This window comes from Opisthocomus hoazin, chromosome 5, assembly GCF_030867145.1.
Source record: "Opisthocomus hoazin isolate bOpiHoa1 chromosome 5, bOpiHoa1.hap1, whole genome shotgun sequence".
NCBI lineage: Eukaryota > Metazoa > Chordata > Aves > Opisthocomiformes > Opisthocomidae > Opisthocomus > Opisthocomus hoazin.
The window spans coordinates 37,502,359-37,523,951 of record NC_134418.1 but is presented as its reverse complement, the minus strand read 5'-3'; the positions used below and the strand labels follow the sequence as shown (position 1 = coordinate 37,523,951).

The 21,593-nt window shown below is 36.5% G+C and overlaps 1 protein-coding gene across 3 annotated transcripts in view; it reads right to left on the bottom strand.

Annotated features, from left to right (window-relative positions):
* INTU (inturned planar cell polarity protein) overlaps window positions 1–21,593 on the bottom strand; it is a 57,856-nt gene that overhangs the window by 2,483 nt on the left and 33,780 nt on the right. For all 3 annotated transcript variants that reach the window (XM_075420950.1, XM_075420948.1, XM_075420951.1), the window contains exons 5-15: window positions 20,719–20,837; window positions 18,270–18,359; window positions 17,626–17,703; window positions 16,321–16,510; window positions 9,460–9,513; window positions 8,004–8,066; window positions 6,739–6,960; window positions 5,755–6,177; window positions 5,115–5,212; window positions 4,378–4,567; window positions 368–522 (exon numbers count right to left, since the gene is read on the bottom strand). In XM_075420950.1, the coding sequence (XP_075277065.1) occupies window positions 368–522; window positions 4,378–4,567; window positions 5,115–5,212; window positions 5,755–6,177; window positions 6,739–6,960; window positions 8,004–8,066; window positions 9,460–9,513; window positions 16,321–16,510; window positions 17,626–17,703; window positions 18,270–18,359; window positions 20,719–20,837 (1,682 nt within the window). The remainder of the gene's footprint in view (window positions 1–367; window positions 523–4,377; window positions 4,568–5,114; window positions 5,213–5,754; window positions 6,178–6,738; window positions 6,961–8,003; window positions 8,067–9,459; window positions 9,514–16,320; window positions 16,511–17,625; window positions 17,704–18,269; window positions 18,360–20,718; window positions 20,838–21,593) is intronic.

Below are 21,593 nucleotides of genomic sequence, written 5' to 3'. Positions count from 1 at the left end.
TTACTTGCAAAGCAGGGAACGGAGAGGTCAGAAGGAGCATGAGGAGGACAAAGAAAATGCAGTGTATTAAGAGTATGATTACAGCACTTTAGCATGTCTGCATAGCACAGTGCAGCACTGCAAAGGGTGCCAGCTCTGTGCTGTTAGTGTGCTGACATGGTGCTCACCTGAGTTAACACACTTCGGTTTACAGCAGGTGGAACGTCACTCCAGTGCAACTTCCTAGATGCCAAATCAAAGCTACCCGAGTCAGTCAGCTCAAGTATTTCTGTGATGTGCTCCAGTTAAATTTATTTTTGGAGAGTACAGCGGAATATTCAAAATGGAAAACTTTGGGAGAAACACATTCATTTGCCTTTAAACTCACCCCACAACCCAGTAACTCATTGTTGGTGGTGGTTTCTTCTGATCAGTCCAGTTGTCAGGAGAGCACTCAAACAAAACTCCATGTTCTGTTACCAGATCTAGGTCCTCAGCTGCCTTACTAAATTCTGGAATCCCACCGCCTGCTTTTTTCTTTTTCTGTAAAACAGTTGGTGAAATGTTAGTACAAAATGAAGTATATTTACATAAACACAAGCAAATATAACTATGTGATTTCTTCAGGAATCTCTGATGAATGATATTGCTGCTAAAATCCAGACTTTGAAGATGTAACTAACTTGCGTGAATCTTTTCTCCACAGTTACTTTGGCATCAACAGGCTTTCCCCTTGTTACACAACTTGGAGGTAGACACATGCTTCATCTTTTTTTCCTTCTAGCTGAGCACTATTTCTCTAATAAGACAACTGAGATAATACAGCTTCTTTAAAAGTGTGTTACAGCTGCTAAAGCTCTCGTCCGTCTTTCTCTCTGTGCCTCCCTAATTAAGAACTGTGATAGTAAAAGTCTATTGAATAAGCTTGGCCAGGCAAGAATTTCTTTTTGTAAACGAACAGTTGAAGCACTTCGCTCAGAGCGTTTTCTTGCTCTTACTCAGTACGAGTGCATAAATGTATAGAAAATAAAGACAATTTTGTGCTTCATTGAGTTTTTAGGGCTATGTTTTGTACAGAGCTTTTGAATAAACCTTGCAAAAGTTCCTGCTGTTTCTAACTGAACTCCTGGTACCTATTTGGTGAGGATCAAACTGCATGCACAAAACCTGCTTTTCTCTCTTTGCTCTGTCTTGGTGCTCAACAGTCCTGTGAGTCCAATAAAGCCACTGTATCTTTCACCAGAAAAGCGAGGGGAAAAAGACCAGAATGGACATGCAGATAAACACGGAAGAAATTTTGAAAGGGTTTGTCACTAGTTTAAGCCTTCTCCCACTGCAGTCAAAGGAAGTTTATTACGCTTTTGTAAATGTCTACGTAATAATGAAACAAACAAGCTTTAAAAGTTTTTTACATTTGCAGGATGAGGAAATTATGGAAACAGAAGTGGAAATCCCTTTGAAACAAATCTGTCTTAAGAGAGTTGTTAAGCCAGGGCATCTCTAGATCTGCCAACGGAACTTTTGTTCCAATCAGTTGCTTCAAAGGCGAAAGAAAAGGTTTTCTTGGAAAAAAAAGTCTCAGGGAACTTCTGTCTGCCGTATGCAGAGGCAGAAACCACATCTTTCAGTCTGCCTACAATACTGAAGATGTGGGGGCTGAAGATCTAGAAAAGAAAAGATGGTCAAAACATCATAACTGTCTTAATTTCTCAAAAGTGGTAGAAGAAAAAGCGAAATGCACCTTAGCATTTGAGAAAGAAAACGGCTAATATTTGCCTGAGGAAATGTCTTTTGAATTTCCCTAAACATACTTGGGCTTAAATTCATAAAGCATATTCTAAATTACTACTAGTTCATAGAGTGGAAGAAATTTCCCAATAGATGCCTTGACCCTTACTGTATCTTTCCTTAGAAAGTAAAATTGTTTCAAACCCTGTTCTTGCTAATACTGCTACTGGAAAAGACTTAAGGAATATGTTAAGTCAGTCTAATAATCTTCCCCACCAAAAAAATGGGGTCATTATCAAGCGATTTCCAAGCTGACATTTGTTTATATTTTAGCACATCTTACACTATACTATTCATACTGAGAATACTCAAGAAAAGTTATGTACTAAGAGAGGATATTTGATAGAACTATGAGGGTCTGTACTTTCATATGCATTAAAACCTCCTTCCTTCTGATTTTATTTAAGAGCCAGAAAAGACTACTACGATGATCCATAAAATTAGGCCAGGGGTGCTTATTACATATTGACATATATTTTAGGATTTAAGACTACAGAGCTTACTTTTGCTCAATTTAAAATTTATTCAAAATTTCTGTACATATTTAGAAGTTAAATTGTGACTTTTCAGTTCTCAAAAAGTGAGGCGAAATAATTATTCATCAGTTTACAATAATTTTGCATTATTGCTGCAATTCTCTAAATCCTAAACTATAAGAATATTTAGCTGATGTCAAAGAATAAGCAATATATTAGTACATTTCTATATTTGAATTTTTTTGTCATGCACTATGAACAAGGAAAACTTCTGTTCATTCTTTTACATTTTCCTCATACCATAATGCAACCTGCTAATTTCAGCATTAACTGTTGGAGCCAACATGCAAAAACTACCCCAAATTTTTCTGAAAGAGAAACTTTGTTCTGCAGCACATGTTCATCAATTATTTCTGATTTTCAGAGCAGAATGAACCCAGCTGCTGCCTACTGTACCCATGTCTGAAGAAGCCAGAAAAACATGTGCTGACGTAGCTGTATCCAAGCCAGAAGATTTCACTTTTAAGTGTGAGTTTTTCACTTTTTATGAGCTACACCTAATGGTCGAATGGTTTATTTATTCAGGGTTTTTTTTTTGTTTGAACCATAAACTGTCTATTTAACAGTTGTAACCAAAGGCAATTTGATGATAAGAAGCATTTGTGTATTCTCTCTGCTTGCTTTTGGGTTTATACATCTCCCAAACAGAAGTCCTCAAAATACATGACTCATTGTCAAAGTCCTACTCAGCTAAACCCCAGTGTCATATGAAGTTGACAGAACAATCCACTAAATTAACCTATTTTTCTAACACTTAAAAATTCCTCAATGATTTACAAGGCATATCGGTCTAACCAGAAGTGACTTCTCTGGTAACTTTAAGAAAAATTATACTGCTATTTGCAAACTGAGTTCATTCAATTTGTACTGTTATTTCGCATTTCTCATTTAATTCAGTTGTATTGTCACTTTAGAATCTAAAAATGCCACCGATAGACAGTATTCCACTTAGGTTTGTAAGTAGTTATTTCTCTTTTCCAAAAGGACTAAACAGGTCACAAAATTAGCAGAGATGAAATGTTATCTAATTTGGTTCATGTCAATAAAATCAACTTTGCAATTAACAAACCAGACTTTTAGAAAAATAAAGTATGCATTGAACGCAAAATGTCTGATCTGAATGGAGTATCTCATAAATCGATTCTTGTACCTATTGTTTAGATTCCTGTGTTACTACTACCATCCTACTACAGATGGATCATTTGGAATAAACAGAAATTTTTAATCAAACACAAAGCAGTACAGTTGCTGACATCAGATCTGTCCATTTTTGAGTCTAATCTAAATACCAAGTACCCACATAAAGCTCTGGCAGCTGGGATCAGGCTTCAGCCCAAGTCTAGAGCAAGGTTTTTGTAAAGGGAAAAAGCCTTACCTATTCTGGCATCCCACCTAATCGAAAATCCAAGAGAGCTGGCAGCATAATTAAAAGGCATTGATCGTTACAGCCAGTCTTTTAGACTGCTAGCCACGTGAACAAATGATTACAGACATTAGTGGATGGCAAATGTATAAGCAATCTTGGGCAGCACAGAGAGCAAAGAGACTTAATGAACACACCTCTCACCGTCAGAGGCCCTCTTAGGTCACTGTTCAGACACGGACAGCACAGTGAGGGGAGACTGCGCTGTTGCTGCGCATATGGAACATTTTCTGTGAAAAAAAGAGGGCCTAAATTTCTTTTTGCTGCCAATCTGAAACCCCTCACAGCATCAAAATGGCTAAAACTCCCTCTTTTGCTACTTACAGTTCTTGAACTCAGCGTGTGAAACTTTTTGCTAAATTACAAACAAGCGTCCTAATATGAAACAGAGTAAGAAAATACTATACTGGAGACACGGAGTATTAATTGAGGGCATTTTTGGTGGGAAAAAGAGCCTTAATTGCATGCATATTTTGTTAGATGGTCAGAGAAAGAACCTGCCCAGAGCATTAAAAATATGCAGAGCTTTAAAAACAACTACACGTATGCAAATACACCTGCTAGTGAACTATTTAAATAGCAAAGTGAAAACAATCTTGAAATACTGAGTTGAAAATGTAAATAGAAAAACAGAAAACAAAGCTTCCATACTTCTTTCCTCATGGACTGCTGAAAAACGGAACGAATTGAAAGACAGCAACGATAGAAATTCTCAATTAACTGAGGGTGGATGGTGCCACCAAGCCGTGCTACTTCTTTGTGAGTTGGAGTAATAAAGATTCCTTGCATTGTTTCCAAAGATAGATAGTGGAAGAGGGTATTCTCAGGACCAGATGTCAACCTTAAAAAAAAAAGAAGAATTCATTTAATATTAAAATAATTTTGAAAGATGTTTCAGTTAAATAACATATACTTTTGTTTCTTAAGACAGAATTATATTTCTGGTAACCACAATAGAGTACAAAAATAGATATAGACATTCAAAAGGTGCCTATTTCTACACCAAGGAAATCCTGCTAATTTGGACTGTTAATACTCAATTTAAAAAAAGCAAAAAACCACCAAAACACCTATGGTACTAGTTAGGTATTGCGCTTGTGTCCTCAAAAATTCTCACCAAGAAAAAAGAAAGGAGAAATAAAAGCTGTGGGGGGAGAGCAGGTTAGAGCTTTCTTTAGAGCTCAAACAAAACACCAGAGCAGACTGCGCTGTCACAAGCGAGAAGTGGAAACTGGGAAGATCACGGCTTCTTTGTCCTTTGTACACCTACCTAGACATACCAAAGTTCTGGTTAGAATCAAGTTATGCAGGATCTGTGATCTGTGCACAAAAACCGATCCAAGTACAGCCTTAAAAATGAAATACTTAAGAAAAAAATAATTTCTTACTTGATAGCATTAACAAGTTCTGTATCTTTCTCTGAAACGTTCTTTTTGAGGTTTCCTAAATGAAATGGATTTGGTAGGGAATGCTTTTTTCTAGTGGCCTGGGAAAAAAGCAGACAGATGAACTAACAGAGAAAACACAGCTAACGGAAGAACAGAACCAAACCAACAAATCACCTACTTAGAAGAAAATAATGTAGTGTTTTTTAAAAAGGCCCAAACAGCCACATCAACTTATATAAATGTATTTTATAGCCTATTTTGGACAAAAATGGGTTAGAAACAGTTGTACAACTATACAGCAATTTGTTCTGATAACTTATGTTTACACCATTATTGTTTTGGGAATATTCTCCAATTATTTCTGCTGATTCCAATGCAGCTGTGCCTACTTTATTCATGTGAAAAAAATCAAACATTTACAAGCAATGATAAAATAAAAAAATGTGATGGCTCTGAGGCTTACCCAGAGTTTCCCACAGCAACAGAAGTATCGTCTACGGAATTCAGGGGCTCTTAAGATTTATTCTTTTATAGCATGCTTTTTTCAAAAGAGTTACTTGAATGAGTTTTTAAAAGAACTGCCACCTCCCCCAAGCCCACCAGAACCTTATCAATTTATCAGTTCTCTTTGTTCTCAGACCTGATCCGCTACAGACTGTGGATTACTGCTTTCATCTTCCGCAGGACCTTCGTTACCGTGGTCAGGTCCTCCACTGTGTCTCGTAGGGCTCAGCTTACGTGTCATTAAGGAAGAGTCACCAAACAGGGTCCTTTTGCTTGCTGGAGTGGTTACTGATTTGGAAGTATTCTGTAGCTTGCTTAGGATGGGTGAGGTGGTCGAGCTCTCCAGTTTGTCACGTGTTGCAGGAAGGAACCAGTCAGCACATGATAAAGGTGGAATGGAAGGAGAATCTAGCCTTTCCTCTATGCTGGCATCTATTCCTTCCAGCTGAAGTATAGTGGCTTTGACCTGATCGACGTATATACAGTCTGGTCCTGGATTCCCAATAGCTTTTGATGCACAGCCTCCTGCCTCTAGCAGGACACACAACATAAAGTGTCTCTGTAAACACGGAGGTAGCAACATTAGCTTTTGGTTTTACATGCAATATCTGCTGTATTATATTTATGTCTCATCTGATACTAGCGCAAAATACACCACTATATTCAACACTCCCTGCTCATCTCCCAAGGAGTTATTTTTTTTTCCTAATCAAATAATTGTCAAGGAGATCTTCCTGTTATCATGTTATTTAAGTTAATCACGAAAATGTAAAAGTTATCATTTAGAAGCTCATTAGTTGTTTCCTTTAAAAAAGTCTACATTTAAAAAAAACAAACACATTTCTGAAATGAGTTACCTGAAAATACAAGATCATAAAAGTAAAAACATTTTCAATCTAAGAAAAGGCATAAAAATAACGATAATTTATACCTAGATTTGCAAGCTTTACAAATGTATAAATAATGCTACTCTCAGAGAAATTTATCCCATGAAACAGCTATAATATGAATATTTTGTAAAATTACTAAATAAAATGCATGGGAAGTGTTGATCTTGAACAACAGACAACACACAACAACAGAGCATCAGAGAACAGGCATACTGCAAATGTTAACTTACCAAGCCAACTATCAGTAAAAAGTATCTTGCTTCAGGCTCCCTGTATCCTGTAAAACTTGAAACTTCACATGGCTGGATATGATGATGTGGAAATACTTCCCGCCATATCACTAACTGACCAATCTTCTGTTCTGCTGCCAAGGGTAACAGACAATAGTGCCGACAATATAAACCTATATCAATAAGATCTTCCTTTGGCAAGTGATTACCAATCAAGTAACCCTTAATTAAACACAAAAAAGGAAGTGTATTCAGTAAGAAATACAACACCATCACTTAACACTTAGAAGTATTTTTCATAGAGAGACATCCATGCTCCACATGCATTCAGATTGTAAGCTTTCTGGCCAGAGACAGTCTTTTTGGTATACAGTTGTTCAACAGATAACACTGAGCTTTTGCACCACATCTGAAGAATCAGAAAAATGAAGTGTAAACAAATAAAACATCAGCATACATGCAAGTTATCAAAGGCCAGCTGGGAAATGTATGGCTTTAACAGCTTTAAAAACAGCTATAGATTTAAAATGCTTTAATTCTCCTTTCCTGTCTACCAAAAATACTGAGCTTTCACTGGAATTAATAAAATTTCAAAAGAAGATACATAGTACAACAGTGCTTCTAGCACTAAGGGCATTACAGTTAAAGTGCTGTCATGGTAGGTACTTTGTAGTTCCATTTGTGCTAACAGTTTAGTCTCATAACACTAGCAGCATAAAGAACAATGGCACAACAAAATCCTTAAAATGTAAATTCCCTTAAAGCAAAGGCTGTTATCTTCCTCTTTATACTGCTGAATACAGTGTCAACATTTAATAGAGATAAATAAATTTATAAATGAAGCCAAAGTAAAAAAAGCTGTCAATCTAATTTCTCAAGCCTTTGATTTAAAGACAGATTAACCATCTGTTGTCTTTATTAAAAAATGGCAATGAACAAAAAAATTCCTATTAGAATATCATACAGTCTCACTTGAATTGACTCTTATTACTGTCTAGTCAATCGTTGGATCATATGCAGCAAAATTCCCATGAGAGAGTTTCAAACAAGTATTTTGTTCTTACTGATCATACAGTACATATCACTTCCCAACATAAATTTTTTCTGTTACCGTGTTTGAGTTTTAGGTCTGTTACTAGAAATACATGTTTAAAGCAATCATTCATTTTTTCATATTTGTGAGGTTCTGAAAAGAGTTACTCCATGACTGTGCTAGATTTCCAGATGCATTTTCCTAATCTTTAGGCCTTAATCACTAATACTACCTTGTAGAAGAGACAAGAGCCCATAATTGTATATAATCTTCTCATGTCGTAATAATCTTCAGACTGTGGAAAAAAAAGCATGGTATAAATTTTAATTCAGAATTTTTATTTTACCAACACAAGTCAACTAATTCCATTCAATTGTAATCAATATCTTATTTAATATTTCCATTCTTGACCCGTTCTTATTATCATTATGGCAGTTAATACTGAACAGCTATCTGAAATACCAAGTTTTTAGCCTCCATTATTGATTTTCATGTCACTACAATTTTCTCTAACAATTTTCAGCTCAAAATAACAGATTTCCTATTTAGTTCTTACCTGTCCATAAACTGTTTTTCTTAGGGTATGCTAATTCTCTGAGTTCTTAACAGCAACATAGCTGAAGCATAACTATTGACACCAGAGGCCCTCCTAGAGTAAGACTTCTAAGTCAAAGTATTTTTTCCAGTATTTGATATTTTACCCAAAATATACCCATTCACTGAGCTTTTAATCTAGATGACCAGTGCTCTCAGATTAGCAACACTATCTGTAGGTGGATATAGTATATTTGAAATTAAGTGGGTGCAATCAATTTCTGTGCAATAAACTACAACTTATAAAAATTGCTTTGTGCAAATAATCATCCAGGTTGTTTAGTACAGTGATTTTTTTTTTTTTATTCCTTTTCAAGAAGGACTATATGTCTGCCTACCTTGTATGTTAAGTTTTAAGAATCGTTAAGTATCTTTTGTAATGAAGAATATGTATGTCCAAAATTGTTATGCTAAATATGTGATCAAACAAGTTATCTTTATGCTCAAATATAATATACCTATGAAGAAAATAATTTTAAAATAACTGTTCTGGAACATGAGTTTAAGAAAGCTCTTTCATTAGAAAGTAAAACTGAAATTTCAATATGTTTACACCTCGCTGTCCTATACAGCACAGTAAAGAACACGCATAGCAAGTGATACTTAAGTAAATTACTATCTTCTCCTTTAACAGTATTAAAAATCTGTGTAACTTGTAATTGCTTTCTATAAACTGGAAAATTAAGTTCTCAGTGCTCCATAGAAGTTTTCAGGTTTATTTGCAATTGCTTGGGAAGAGGCAGTTGTCTATATGAAAAAAGAGACGTAACAACAATCAGCTATGTTGAAATTAGAGTGTCCTTGTAGACATCCCATGGACTTAAATTCTAGTAAATCATTGGCTGTCAGTGACTAATCCTATAGGATTATAATACAGTTATAAAGTTAACCATGGAGAGAAATTAAAGATAAACAGAATGGGTAAAACTGAGCTGTCTTAAAACAAGAATAATATAGCATACACCTTTACTTTGACTCCCAATTGATTAAAAAGAGCGGATGAGTTTGGAATTAGGGTTTTTTTTTAAGCTACGGAATATGACACCTAGGCAAAAAGATACTATGCAATGGGAACAAAAAACCAAAACATTTACCAGCTCTGCAAAGTCAGCTGCTTCCAGATCACTCAGTGCTGTGTCAATTTCCATCTGAAATATTTAAACAGTACATTTTAGTAGAGATTTCCAGCACATCAGCTTACAGTAATAGCATAGCTCGCTCTATCCTGCTAGTCTCAGAAGATTAGGATTCGTAAGCATAAAGTGAACGGACGCAAATTTGCACATACTTTTCAGTAGTAATATCAAACATCAGGAACACCTCAATTCATCCGATTAAAGAATAATCCTTCTTAATGGCTGTGTATCTCCCTCCTCTTTGAAACTAAAATTTCTCTGCTTGTGTGCCTGCTGAACCCACTGTTCGGTATAAAGGAGACACCACTCTTACTTTCAGCGTGCTTTAAAACACGAAGTCTAGAGACAACTCTGAAATCTGGCAAGCTATTGTATCCAACTGAGTAAATCAGTAAATTAGAAAAATCTTTTTCACAATGGATTTAGTTTTTGTCTCTATGGAAATTGCCAAAACTTTCTCACACATTGTCTTTGTTCTACTGAAACTGCTTTAAGCTTGCTTATTTCTCTAACTGCAGAAGCTGCTGGTTTATGTAAGTTTTACTACTTTCCTTTAAAGAACATGGTACTAGGCACTGAAGTTCATGACATAAATGTGCTACTTAAGGAAAAGAAACTAAACCCCATCATTACAAACTTCTGGGCTGTATTAACGGGCTGCCTCTAATTGAAATACAGACATTTTTTCAGAGAAATGTCAGCGAGGCTGTTGGCAGGCGACAACCAACCAGCCTCAGCTTTTCCCCAGTTAAAATTTAAATGGCTTTCTGCCCGCCCAACAAAGAAATGACATTTTTAGTTTTATATTCCTTATGAAATATAAAGATCCTCACCAAAACTTAACCAGAAATGTCATCTTCTGCAATAACAAATTTTTTCTAAAATGTGGATGATCTCAGACAATTTTGGAAAGCAATGTCTGTATCACAAATATAAACTATGTTGTTTTCTAAATCCCTTTAAAACCTCCAATTTTACAACAAAGAAACAATCTGCAGGCTAAACTAGGCAACAAAGTGTAATAGAGGCTCTCTACAGAAACTTGAGAGAAAAGAGAAAAGCATGGCGGAAAAAAAAATGGATCACCAAATAATAAAAAAAAGTGTCATTTCCTGGATAGGAAAAAATGTGTGACAACAGTTAGAGGTGCACTAAGTTACATTTCAAATATACATTAGGTTGCTGACTGACCACATTCTACAACTATGTGTTGCGTAAATGTTTTATTCCCTTCAGTTATGGAGCATGGATTTTGCAAATGACTGGCTGGGCGTCTTACAAGACTATGTGCACACCTTGACATTTTTCACCTGGATAGCAGATTTAGGTCTGGAGTTATGGCATGAAAGAAACTTTTCTGAGACTCTCCATAAATACATACTTCTGTAGCTAAAACATAAATAACAGGATGTTCATACATACCTATTATAAAAGCAGAAGTCAGACTAAAATTGTTGCAAACACAGTGGCCTCAAGCACATTTAGCAAAAATTTATCTAGACACATACTACGGGGCAAGGTAGAAAGAATTAAATCATTATCAGTCTGCCACTAAAGAAGACAATTCACAGAATCACAGAACGGTAGGGGTTGGAAGGGACCTCTGTGGGTCATCTAGTCCAACTCCCCTGCCGAAGCAGGGTCACCTACAGCAGGCTGCACAGGACCTTGTCCAGGTGGGTCTTGAGTATCTCCAGAGAAGGAGACTCCACAAGATCCCTGGGCAACGTGATCCAGTGCTCCGTCACCCTCAGAGGGAAGAAGTTCTTCCGCATGTTCAGACGGAACTTCCTGTGCTTCAGCTTGTGCCCATTGCCCCTTGTTCTGTCACTGGGCACCACTGAAAAGAGTCTGGCCTCATCCTCCCGACACCCACCCTTCAGATATTTATAAGCATTTATAAGGTCCCCTCTCAGCCTTCTCTTCTTCAGGCTGAACAAGCCCAGCTCCCTCAGCCTTTCCTCGTAGGAGAGATGCTCCAGTCCCCTCACCATCCTCGTAGCCCTCCGCTGGACTCTCTCCAGCAGCTCCTCATCTTTCTTGAACTGGGGAGCCCAGAACTAGACACAGTACTCCAGATGGGGCATCACTAGGGCAGAGCAGAGGGGAAGGAGAAACCCCCTTGACCTGCTGACCACACTCTTCTTGATGCACCCCAGGATCCCATTGGCCTTTTTGGCAGCCAGGGCACACTACTGGCTCGTGGTCAACCTGTCGTCCACCAGGACACCCAGGTCCCTCTCCGCAGAGCTGCACTCCAGCAGGTCCGCCCTAAGCCTGTACTGATGCATGGGGTTGTTACTCCCCAGGTGCAGGACCCTGCACTTGCCTTTGCTGAACCTCATCAGGTTCCTCTCTGCCCAACTCCCCAACCTGTCCAGGTCTCGCTGAATGGCAGCACAGACTACTACTGTATCCACCACTCATCCCAGTTTTGTGTCATCAGCCAACTTGCTGAGGGCACTCTCTAACTCTACATCCAGGTCATTCATATTATGGAAAAAAAGAGAAGGCCACACCAGCAAACAGAAATCTGTTTGGTAACAAAAAACACTGACTGATGCATAGCTTGCAATGTCCATGCCAACTTCTATTACTGAATAGTAGCAAACTTGAAATAATTCCGCAAACCCTGTCAATAGTAAAGTTGTACCACTTCATCCCTTCCCCTCCAAACACACTTTTATGAAAATTGTACATGAAGTCTTATTAAACCTAAAAATCAGAAAACCAGGAAAGTCTTAGTTGATACTAACCTTAAATAAAGACCCTATAAATTAAAAGAATATGCCATTGCAGAAGTAAGGTCATTTTGAAGCACTTTCAATTTTCCATTATACAGCCTCTTTACTTTCAGTGAGTACAATACTTCATCAGCAACAACAAAAGAAATGAACAAGTTTGGATAATGGAGTTTATGGTCAGCTCAGATTAGAATCATTGTCTAATAATTAGAACTAGCCTTAACTATGTTATCTACAAGCCTACAAATAATTTGGGTCTACTCATGAAAGAAAACTCTCAGCTTAAAATTTCCCAGCTGTCTCATTTGTATTAAATCATGGCAAATACTCATTAAAAAACAAACTGTACCATGACAAGACTAACATATTCTAAACAGCATTCTATCTTAATGAATTTATTTTTCCTGTGACATTTTGTAAAAATTGCCATACATGTATTGACTGAAATATGATATGCAAACAACTCTTCACATGATATGGAAGATAATTTCCTAGTTGTGGAGTTGAAAATATTCAAAAATCACAAAGGCAAACATGAATCCTAGATTCACTAACGTTCAAGAGGATGAAAAACATAACAAATATTTCTTTCATCCACTTTAGGCCCTGCAGTGAAATGACTGATAATCTAAGGGGTCCACTGGGCCTTACTACAGTGCCTGATATCTAACACTTTATGAATGAAGGACAATATATAAAATAGAAGCAAACTGCAATTTAAGTATATGTGCTGTATGGAAAATTACCTTCTCAACTGTAATCATAGATACTAGAGTTTTTATATTGTATGTCAGACGATTGCTCTAAACAGAAAAGGAGGTCGAACTTTAAAATATGTCTGTGTCATTAAAGGCCAGCAGATTTAAATAGTAATTAGCTACTTATTCACATGTTTAATGAAATGCAGTCTCATCCAAGGAACTAAATACCTACAGCATAGGTATTCTCTATTTGAACTGGTCTTTTCTCACTTCGGGTTCTCTTCACAGTTAATGCAGATGAAGGCACAGGAGTCCTAAGATGTGATTCATCTAATACTAAACAGCAGAAGTCGCGCAGTTGAATTACTATTAAAAGTGGCAGATTTTCCCCATTAAATAATAGGGAGAGTTCAGAATTAGCACCCCAACTGTAGTCATTATATTATAGCTTTAAAAGAAGGTGAGATGGATGTTACCCCAAGTTGTTACAAATTCAATGAAGAATCCTCATTTTTAGTCTTATTTTGCTATGAGGCTAAAAACCTAATTAGCAAAAAAAAAAAACCAAAACCCCTCTATAGGATTAAAATAAGAAACATTAGTAAACCTACAAGGGAATAGCAACTATTAATACTGATGAGATTATAGAAATTGGAAGAAAAAAAAAAAAGCCAAGAGGGAGCCAGGGTACTTACAGTGTCTTCAGCCCTGCTTAATTTTTTGGTGTAGTGCTCTACAAAATAATTTCTTTTGGATGCTTTATTTACCCAAGTTGACTGTACCGTCTTCCAAGACTAGAGCTTTTCATTTATGAAAAGAGAGAAAATGGGGAGGTGGGGAGAAAAGGGGAAAAAACCAAAAGGCGAGCTTTCATCTACTTAGTGCCACACAAAAGTCTCAGAAGGCCTTTCTGATGAGAAACTTAAAAGCAATCATTTCATGATCACCATGTCTTGAAAGTACACACCGATTTCTGCACTTCCAGTACAACTGAAAATAAAGCAGCAAACTGCAGCTAGCGAGACTCAGTTATCTACACCTGAAACTACTGTCAGATCAAAACATGTTCTAGCAATGCTTTACACGGAACACCTAACCCTTAGGCAGTGACGCTAAATCACTTCAAATAACAAACTGTAACATGAAAACAGAGGAAAAAAAATTGGAAACTATAAGCCCTTTGAAGGAGTAAGGGAAGTCTTTTGGTTTGTTTCTAAACAAATGCATACACAGTTGTGTTAGTGAAGAATACATTTGACACCATAATTAACAAAAAATATCCACAGGGGCTTTTTAAGAAAAAAAAAATTGAAAGATGATCTGGATACACAACAGAAAAAAAAAATCATATGAGAAAAAACATTTCAGAGGCACTTTCTGTACATAAGACACAATTATCAGTTTTTGTCCTAAGTGTAATTTCCTAAAAGTTTTCCCCTACATTCTCTGAGGATTGCATCTTGTTCACTTTGCAGAACTTACTATGTGGCTAAAAGGTATTACAATAAGCTTGTCTACCAACTACTGTACAACATGGCTAGGACTTGCTTATCTATGCAGAGCCAAACTACACTGGAACTGCGTTACAGAATCTGCCACCCAGTAAGACAAAGTTCTTCTAGTTGCAATCCCTGTTGCAGACTTCATTTTGCATAACTCAGTCTGAATTGGATTTTCATTTTGTGTAATTCAAATGAGTATGTAATTTCAAAAAATACCATAAATTTCTGAATAAATGAAGTATGTGTTCGTCTTGACAACTCCACTGCTGAAATCTCCTTGGGATTGTTTCCTCTTGTACAAAAATTATTACAATTGTTTCAAATTGAAGAAATATCACCTTTATGTATTTTGGCCCAATAACATCAATTCTATTGTGTATATGAAAAAACACTTCAGAGAAGACTTAGCAGGGATTATGCAGCACACGTATAAAATCTACTGTTTTTATTTTAAAATATATTACTTTTCTAATAATTATCCTAATGATCCCTATTTTAACTTCTTAAGTCATGCAAATGAGGTTTAAGACTGAAAGCTATGCTATTTACTGCGACCTAGCTTTTGTCTTACTGCTGCTTCAAGCACAACTCAGTTTCTAACTGGGAGGTCACCAGACACAGTGAAACAGTGCAGAAAAGCTGCACCTGTATGGTGGCAAACAGATGACAGATGGATATCTATTTTGTTTCTGCAACAGCCATTTATAGCTCTCCTAAATTACATGTTACGCACAGACTTCTGAAGTAGTATTTTCTACCTTGAAAAATACTTAATGTTCAAAATGAAACATAAAGCTACATACCGGGGTCTGCTTTCCCTACTACACACGCTAGTTGTTAGAGATGTGTGTGTGTATATGTATATATTAAATAAAGTTTAATTTGTTGCCATGTTCTTTTCCTAGATAACTCTAAAGTGACCAAACTACACTCATAACAGCAATGTTTCCTGTGGGAATGATTGTGTAGTTCCAAACTTAAATAAAGGATCCCGTAGGAGACCGGGCGGGTCTGGTGTCGCCATTCAGAGCAGGGGGGCAAGCAGCAGAGCGTCAGATGCTCTCTGTTAACTCCTCCCCCCCAGGGAAAGGAAAGGGATGAAAAGGGAGAGAGACTTACAAAATGAATATTTAAGCAGCTTAACTAATAGCATTAGAGAAATAAAACAAAATAGGCAGAACCGATACTGAGTTCCCCGGAGCTGGGTGCCGGGCGCTGGCATCCTGCCAGCAGCTGGCAGGCGGCACCAGGCAGACCCGGACTGGCCTCAGCAGTGGGCAGGAACTGGACTCAGGGATGCACAGATCGCAGTCTGGATCAGGATCGCAGGCAGGACAAGGAGCAGGGTCCTCTTCAGAAGGCAGCCACGGACGAAGAAAGCGAGACTCTCGTGATCCCCCAGCTTTAAGCTGAGTATGACGTGCATGGCATGGAACACCTCGTTGGTCAGTATCGGGTCTCCTGTCCTGTCCGCCCTTCCCTGCAAGTGCAACCCTTTGTGACTCCTCACTTGCAGGACCTAAGAGGTCTATCAGTGACCTTGGCTGCCATAGCAGTATTTTAAACAGGGGCCTTTTTCTGCATTCATTTCCTACCATTAGCTCAGTAAAACTATAAAGATTAGGTGTTATCAGCTCTGGAGCGGACACTGTCTGTAAAATATGCAGCCAGCTTCAGAAAAATGCAGTTACTTAGAACTTAGCTGTAAGGAAAATTCACTAAAAGAGAATCGGTTCTGTTTAACCTAAATCAGGACATCTGGGATGGGAAAAGCACTCATGTAAATTACACAATTACAGGAGAAGATACCCGCATCAATTTTCTGGCCTCTCACATACAAGTTTTCCTAGAGACATCTGAAAATGACATTACCTTGATTTCCTGAGGCAACGTCAGCCAGCGCAAGCCTGGGAGATTGTCTAAGAATAACGCACTGCAGGTATCATAGTGTTGAGCACTGAGGCTGGCATTTGACTTGAGTCTTGCAGGCTGAAGCGCACGCTGGAAGAACAGGTTGAAAAAATGATCCAGGCGAGAAACATTTTCCACCTGGCAAAAAGCACTGAATAAACATGAACTCCAAGTTAGAATAACATTGAGAAACTTGTAGCTTGTTTATATAACCCTCTGTGCTATAGAAGTCTCCTTACAGCATGATACTACATTTGGATTTCTTTTTTAACATTCATTTTAAACATGAAAAAACCCACTAGGCTAATATCCAGGCAGTACGTACAAACAATGAAAAAAATAAAGCAGTGTAGTATTATAGTAGATGTCTTAGAGCAACTTAAGATGAGACAGTGATCAGCTTTGTCCTTTTGGAAATGAAGATTAATCTTTTTCTTTTAGTAATTTATTTAACTATTTTTGGTGTGTTACAGATCTTATTTTCTTCAGAAGATACAAAAAAGCATTCTACTATTCTAAATGATCTATATTTCTATCCACATCGAGTACTTTACCCCTCACATTCAAAGCTGAGATGCATTTACATAGTTGCAGGTATTAGAAGTAAAAGCCACTCCTGGTCATAAAGCGACATAAAAAACATTGTAAGAAAAAGATAAGGCCTGACATAATGTGAGATTGTTCTTACTAGAAACTTCTATTCTGTTCAACACAGAAAAATGAACACAAGTATTAGGCTTTTCTCTATGGCATACACACTTTAACCCTGAATTGCATGCAAGCATATGAATAGCCTACCTTGGCAATTTTATGTATGTTACAGTTAGACTGAAAATTTTCTGGGTCATTTCCAAATGCAGAGAAAGACAGTCACTCTGCCAAATAAAGTTGAGAAGTCTGGAGTGTTTACTTTATTAAAAATGTAACACTGATTCATATGTATGTTTTATAGACAGTGCCTCAACACAAAGCGTAACATTTGCAGACTGCTGTTGACTTCCACAGTGACTTAGATTATGTGAATGATTTAACCTAATCAAGGACAAAACTTTCTGAAGTTACAAAGACTGTTTGAAAAGAGTCTTACTAGTGTTAAGACTGAAACAAAAAGGCAAGAACAACAGAATTCTGGTTTTTGTGCAAGTGTAAAGGAACATGCAAAGAAATTCCATGTAAACATTAAAATTAATGCTACTAGCTGTCTTTTTCAGTCAGCATCAATGAAAAATTAGTGACTGAAAAGAAAATACTTTTGAAAGAACTCACCTGTCTAAAGAACTGTACATAAATTTCAAGGTCCTGACCACATCTTCAATCATGTTCCTCAGCTGAGTAAGTGGCACACTAAAAAATAAAATACCAAAGTACAGCTACATTGATAACATTTTTAGTATGAATATGCATAGGCATCTTCTGAAAAGCTCTATTCTTAACTAGTCATACAGTGCAAACAAAAAAATTCTTCATGGGACTGTATGAGAGATTTCCTTTGAGTGACTCGCCCATGACACAGACAGCAGCAAAGCTGAGGGGGGTGAGGGGGGAAGTCCTCTCCTAGAACACATAAATACGTAATATTACGCCTGTTATTCAGTAGTCTAATCAGGACTTGACTTTACCAAATACTGACAAATACTGTTTTCTAGCCTACACGTATTTCTGAGATCTAATGAGACATTATTCCCTTTAGAGGAAATGAAGAAGAAACTGTAACAATGGATATAAAAAAAGATGTGAACAAAGTCAATCAAAAAAGTGTAATCACAGGTACAGAAACTAGTTATAGTAGAAAGAAAATATTGTAAGCCCTCCCTTTCTTGCTTTTTTTATGGAAGAGTACAATTTGAGAACACATAACAGGAAACTAAATAAAATTAAAAGGAAAACAAAGCATTTAATTTGAAACTCACTTTTCTTCAGGAAGGCCGATTACAAGTAACTTGTCAGATTCTTTCCAGTAAACAACTTGAACCAGTTTTTCACATAAGAAAAGGGAGGAACTAGAAAAATTAAACCAGAAGTACTTCTGTTAACACTATGAAGTTATAAAAGACCACCACTAAAAGCCAGAATGATTTTTATGTATTTTACATGCAAAATCTTATGCTCATGTATAATTACATCCATGCAACTGGGCTAGGTAATTATATTATTACAGAACTCGAAGATTCTCTGATTTCTATTCGAAACAGATCCCACCAGCAGTAAAAATGTATTCAAGTACACAAATATAAAGGATGAACAACTGCTACTAGAAGCGCCACAGTCATCTTCCAAATGATTCACATGCTCTTTAAAGGTCTTCCTGCCTAGCTTTTAACACAATCAACTTACAAAATGAATGCCATTTCGCATCAAGGGAGGTAACCAGAAGTACTAATGAAGGTTCTGAACACAGCAGTCACTGACAAAACAATTTAAAAAGACTCCACATATGTTCTGAAAACAGGCCCAGGGGGTATTTGAATCTATTACCTGAGTGATAAACATAAGCTTGAACTCTCATGCTATCTCCTTGTACAGAAAATTGCTCTAAGAAGCTCAGCAATCCCAGAAAGCCACAGAGAACTTTCATTTGAATCAGAGAGTGGATTAGAACATGGAACAGAATTAGACCCAATGAGAATTCCAATTAGCTGTAAATCATACATTACACACCAGATTATCAGATTAAATGTATTGGTTGCTGCTAAAACCAAGGTCTGTAAATATCTTGAACCCTAAGTTTATAGCAAAACTCCACCTTTCTTACTATCATGTTAGAAATTTTAAGTGAGAAGATAACACTGCCACAAAGTGAAAAAAGGGTAACTTTAGTTTAAGCTTAAAAGATTCAAGAATTTAATTTTTAGGATATGGCTCTATAATTAACTTGCTTCAGTGATTCACTCATACTGTAAAATTGATGGTGCTGAATAAAACAATAGTGTCATTTCATAGTTAAGAAATATCTTCGTATTTCCACAGAAGAACTCTAAAATGGGAATTGACAACCTTAACAGGAAAGGTGAATTTACATTATCATGGATTTCTATATTGTTTTTCTGGTGACACCATAGGCATAGATCATCAAACAATGGACTGATCTGTCTTTGGAGGTGCCTGTCCAAAATGCTTCTATATGGGAGAATTTCCATGAACAATGCATAAGCATTTAAGAGGAGTTAACATACCTCAGTGCTAAATAATGTGGCATTACATTAAAATACTGGTATATGCAAAAGATCAAAAGCCTGTGTTTGATACCTGCTGCTAAAGGAGTCAATCCATGTTCATATTGATCACTAAATCAGTAATGTGACTTTTAGTAACTTACTAACTAGAAAGTTCTAAGCATGCTTAAAGCACAGTGTTAAAACTTCTTACTGAAAATAGCAGGATATCAACAAATCTGAGAGAAAGAAACAAACGTAAACAAAAGAAAATTAACTAGTATTAATTTTCTGGTAAGCAAAAATATTCAAAAGCATTTCAATAACTACTTTTTAAGGAAAAATTTATCAGTGGAAAACCCAACTTTAATATATTAAACAGGCTTTTTGCCTGTTGAGGAGTTCCTTATTATTGCCAATGTTGTTCACTACTGCTTGCACTGTCTATTCTTGGGCCTGAAACCCCATTTACATTTAGCTTTTTCATACCAATCCACACACAAGGCACTGATGTGCAGAAGAGAACCTTGCCTGAGACCCCCAAGAGTTGTAAACTGATATTCTTATTCTCATTGGGAAGAAGTGTGAAACTGAAAAGTGATACCTCCTTTCTCACTTCTAATTATTCCATCAAAATCATCTACCTTTAAATATTCAATAATCTATTGGCATATCACCACCAGCCCTACGCTGCTCCAAAAACTCAGGAGTAATTTTTATTAGACTTCTTAGTAGCGTCCTGGTCCGTGGATACAAAAATTTTCATGTGTTGCAAGCTAAATGCAAAATAAAATGAACTTAAAAGTAGCAGGCACTCGTTAATTTAACTGAATTACATTTTATCAATTTTTTTTTAAAATTGATTGAAGCTGTTGTAGAATTTCCAGTCTGCCACAGCACAGTGCCACAGAATCTCAGTTTAGACAAGGATGTTTTAAGAGATCTAAGAAGGGATCTAAAAACAATTTCACTGAACCAAGAATCCTAGTCATTGCCACCCATGACAAAGAAATTCCCTCCAAATCAATACACATCCAGGCTGAGCAGTCCAACTTCGGACATGCTGTTCTAGTTAAAACATCACTGCCTAACAGGTAGAGTCATTCTTCTTTTGTCTAGAACTTGATGCACAACCCATGTGTGTTTTTCTTAAACATATGTATAAAATAATAAAAGTAGTAATACATTACATTTCAAATAATTTTACCTGATAATCTGGGTACCAGTAACACTTTCCAGTATGTCAGATAGTGTGAGAAATATTCCTCTCACACTTTTCAGTTTTTGGGATGCTTCTGATTTGGGGTACTGATAAAGAATTTCTTGCTGTGAAGACAGTTAGGTGTTAGTTAAGCAAAGCAAAATCAAAAACAAACTGACACAAAAAACTGCCACAGAAACCAATAATTTTTTTCCTGACTTTTTTTTTTTTTTTTAAACATGAATGCTTTTATCATATACTTTCACATGGTATCAAAACAAGCAGTGGTCTGCTCGGGCATACTGGAAAGTTCTAAAATGCACATGAATGTTTCTGATGGTTTTATCTTTTCTGATTTACAAAATAGTAGGACTTAGAATCATTCTTATATGGAGAAACATAAAGTGATAAACAGTATGGTCACTGCATTTTACAGCTTAAAGTATACTTTTAACAAATCTGATTCCAAGAGATAGCTAATATTTGTATGGTTCTTTCAATATTTAAATTGATTTAAATCAAACAGTTCTTTAAAACCAACAATAAAAATACGAAAACTCCAATCTCTCTGTATAAGTCTACCTAATTACTTTAGAAGTATAGCACAATATATAACTGAGGTATATACTCAAATAACATATACACCATTAACAATTTTATCACCAAACCTCTGACCATCTGCATCAGTATACTCTTACTCATCTTGAAGCTGAAGATCAGTAGAGATAAATGCTTGTGACAATTACTTTTCTTTCTCTAACCAGTTCTTTAAAACAGATGTTTTATGTAAGCATTTTAAAAAATTGTATTAATAATTCCAGCAACTATAACAATGTAGTAATAAGCAAACATAATTCCTCGCAATTATTGCTTTTTGCCAA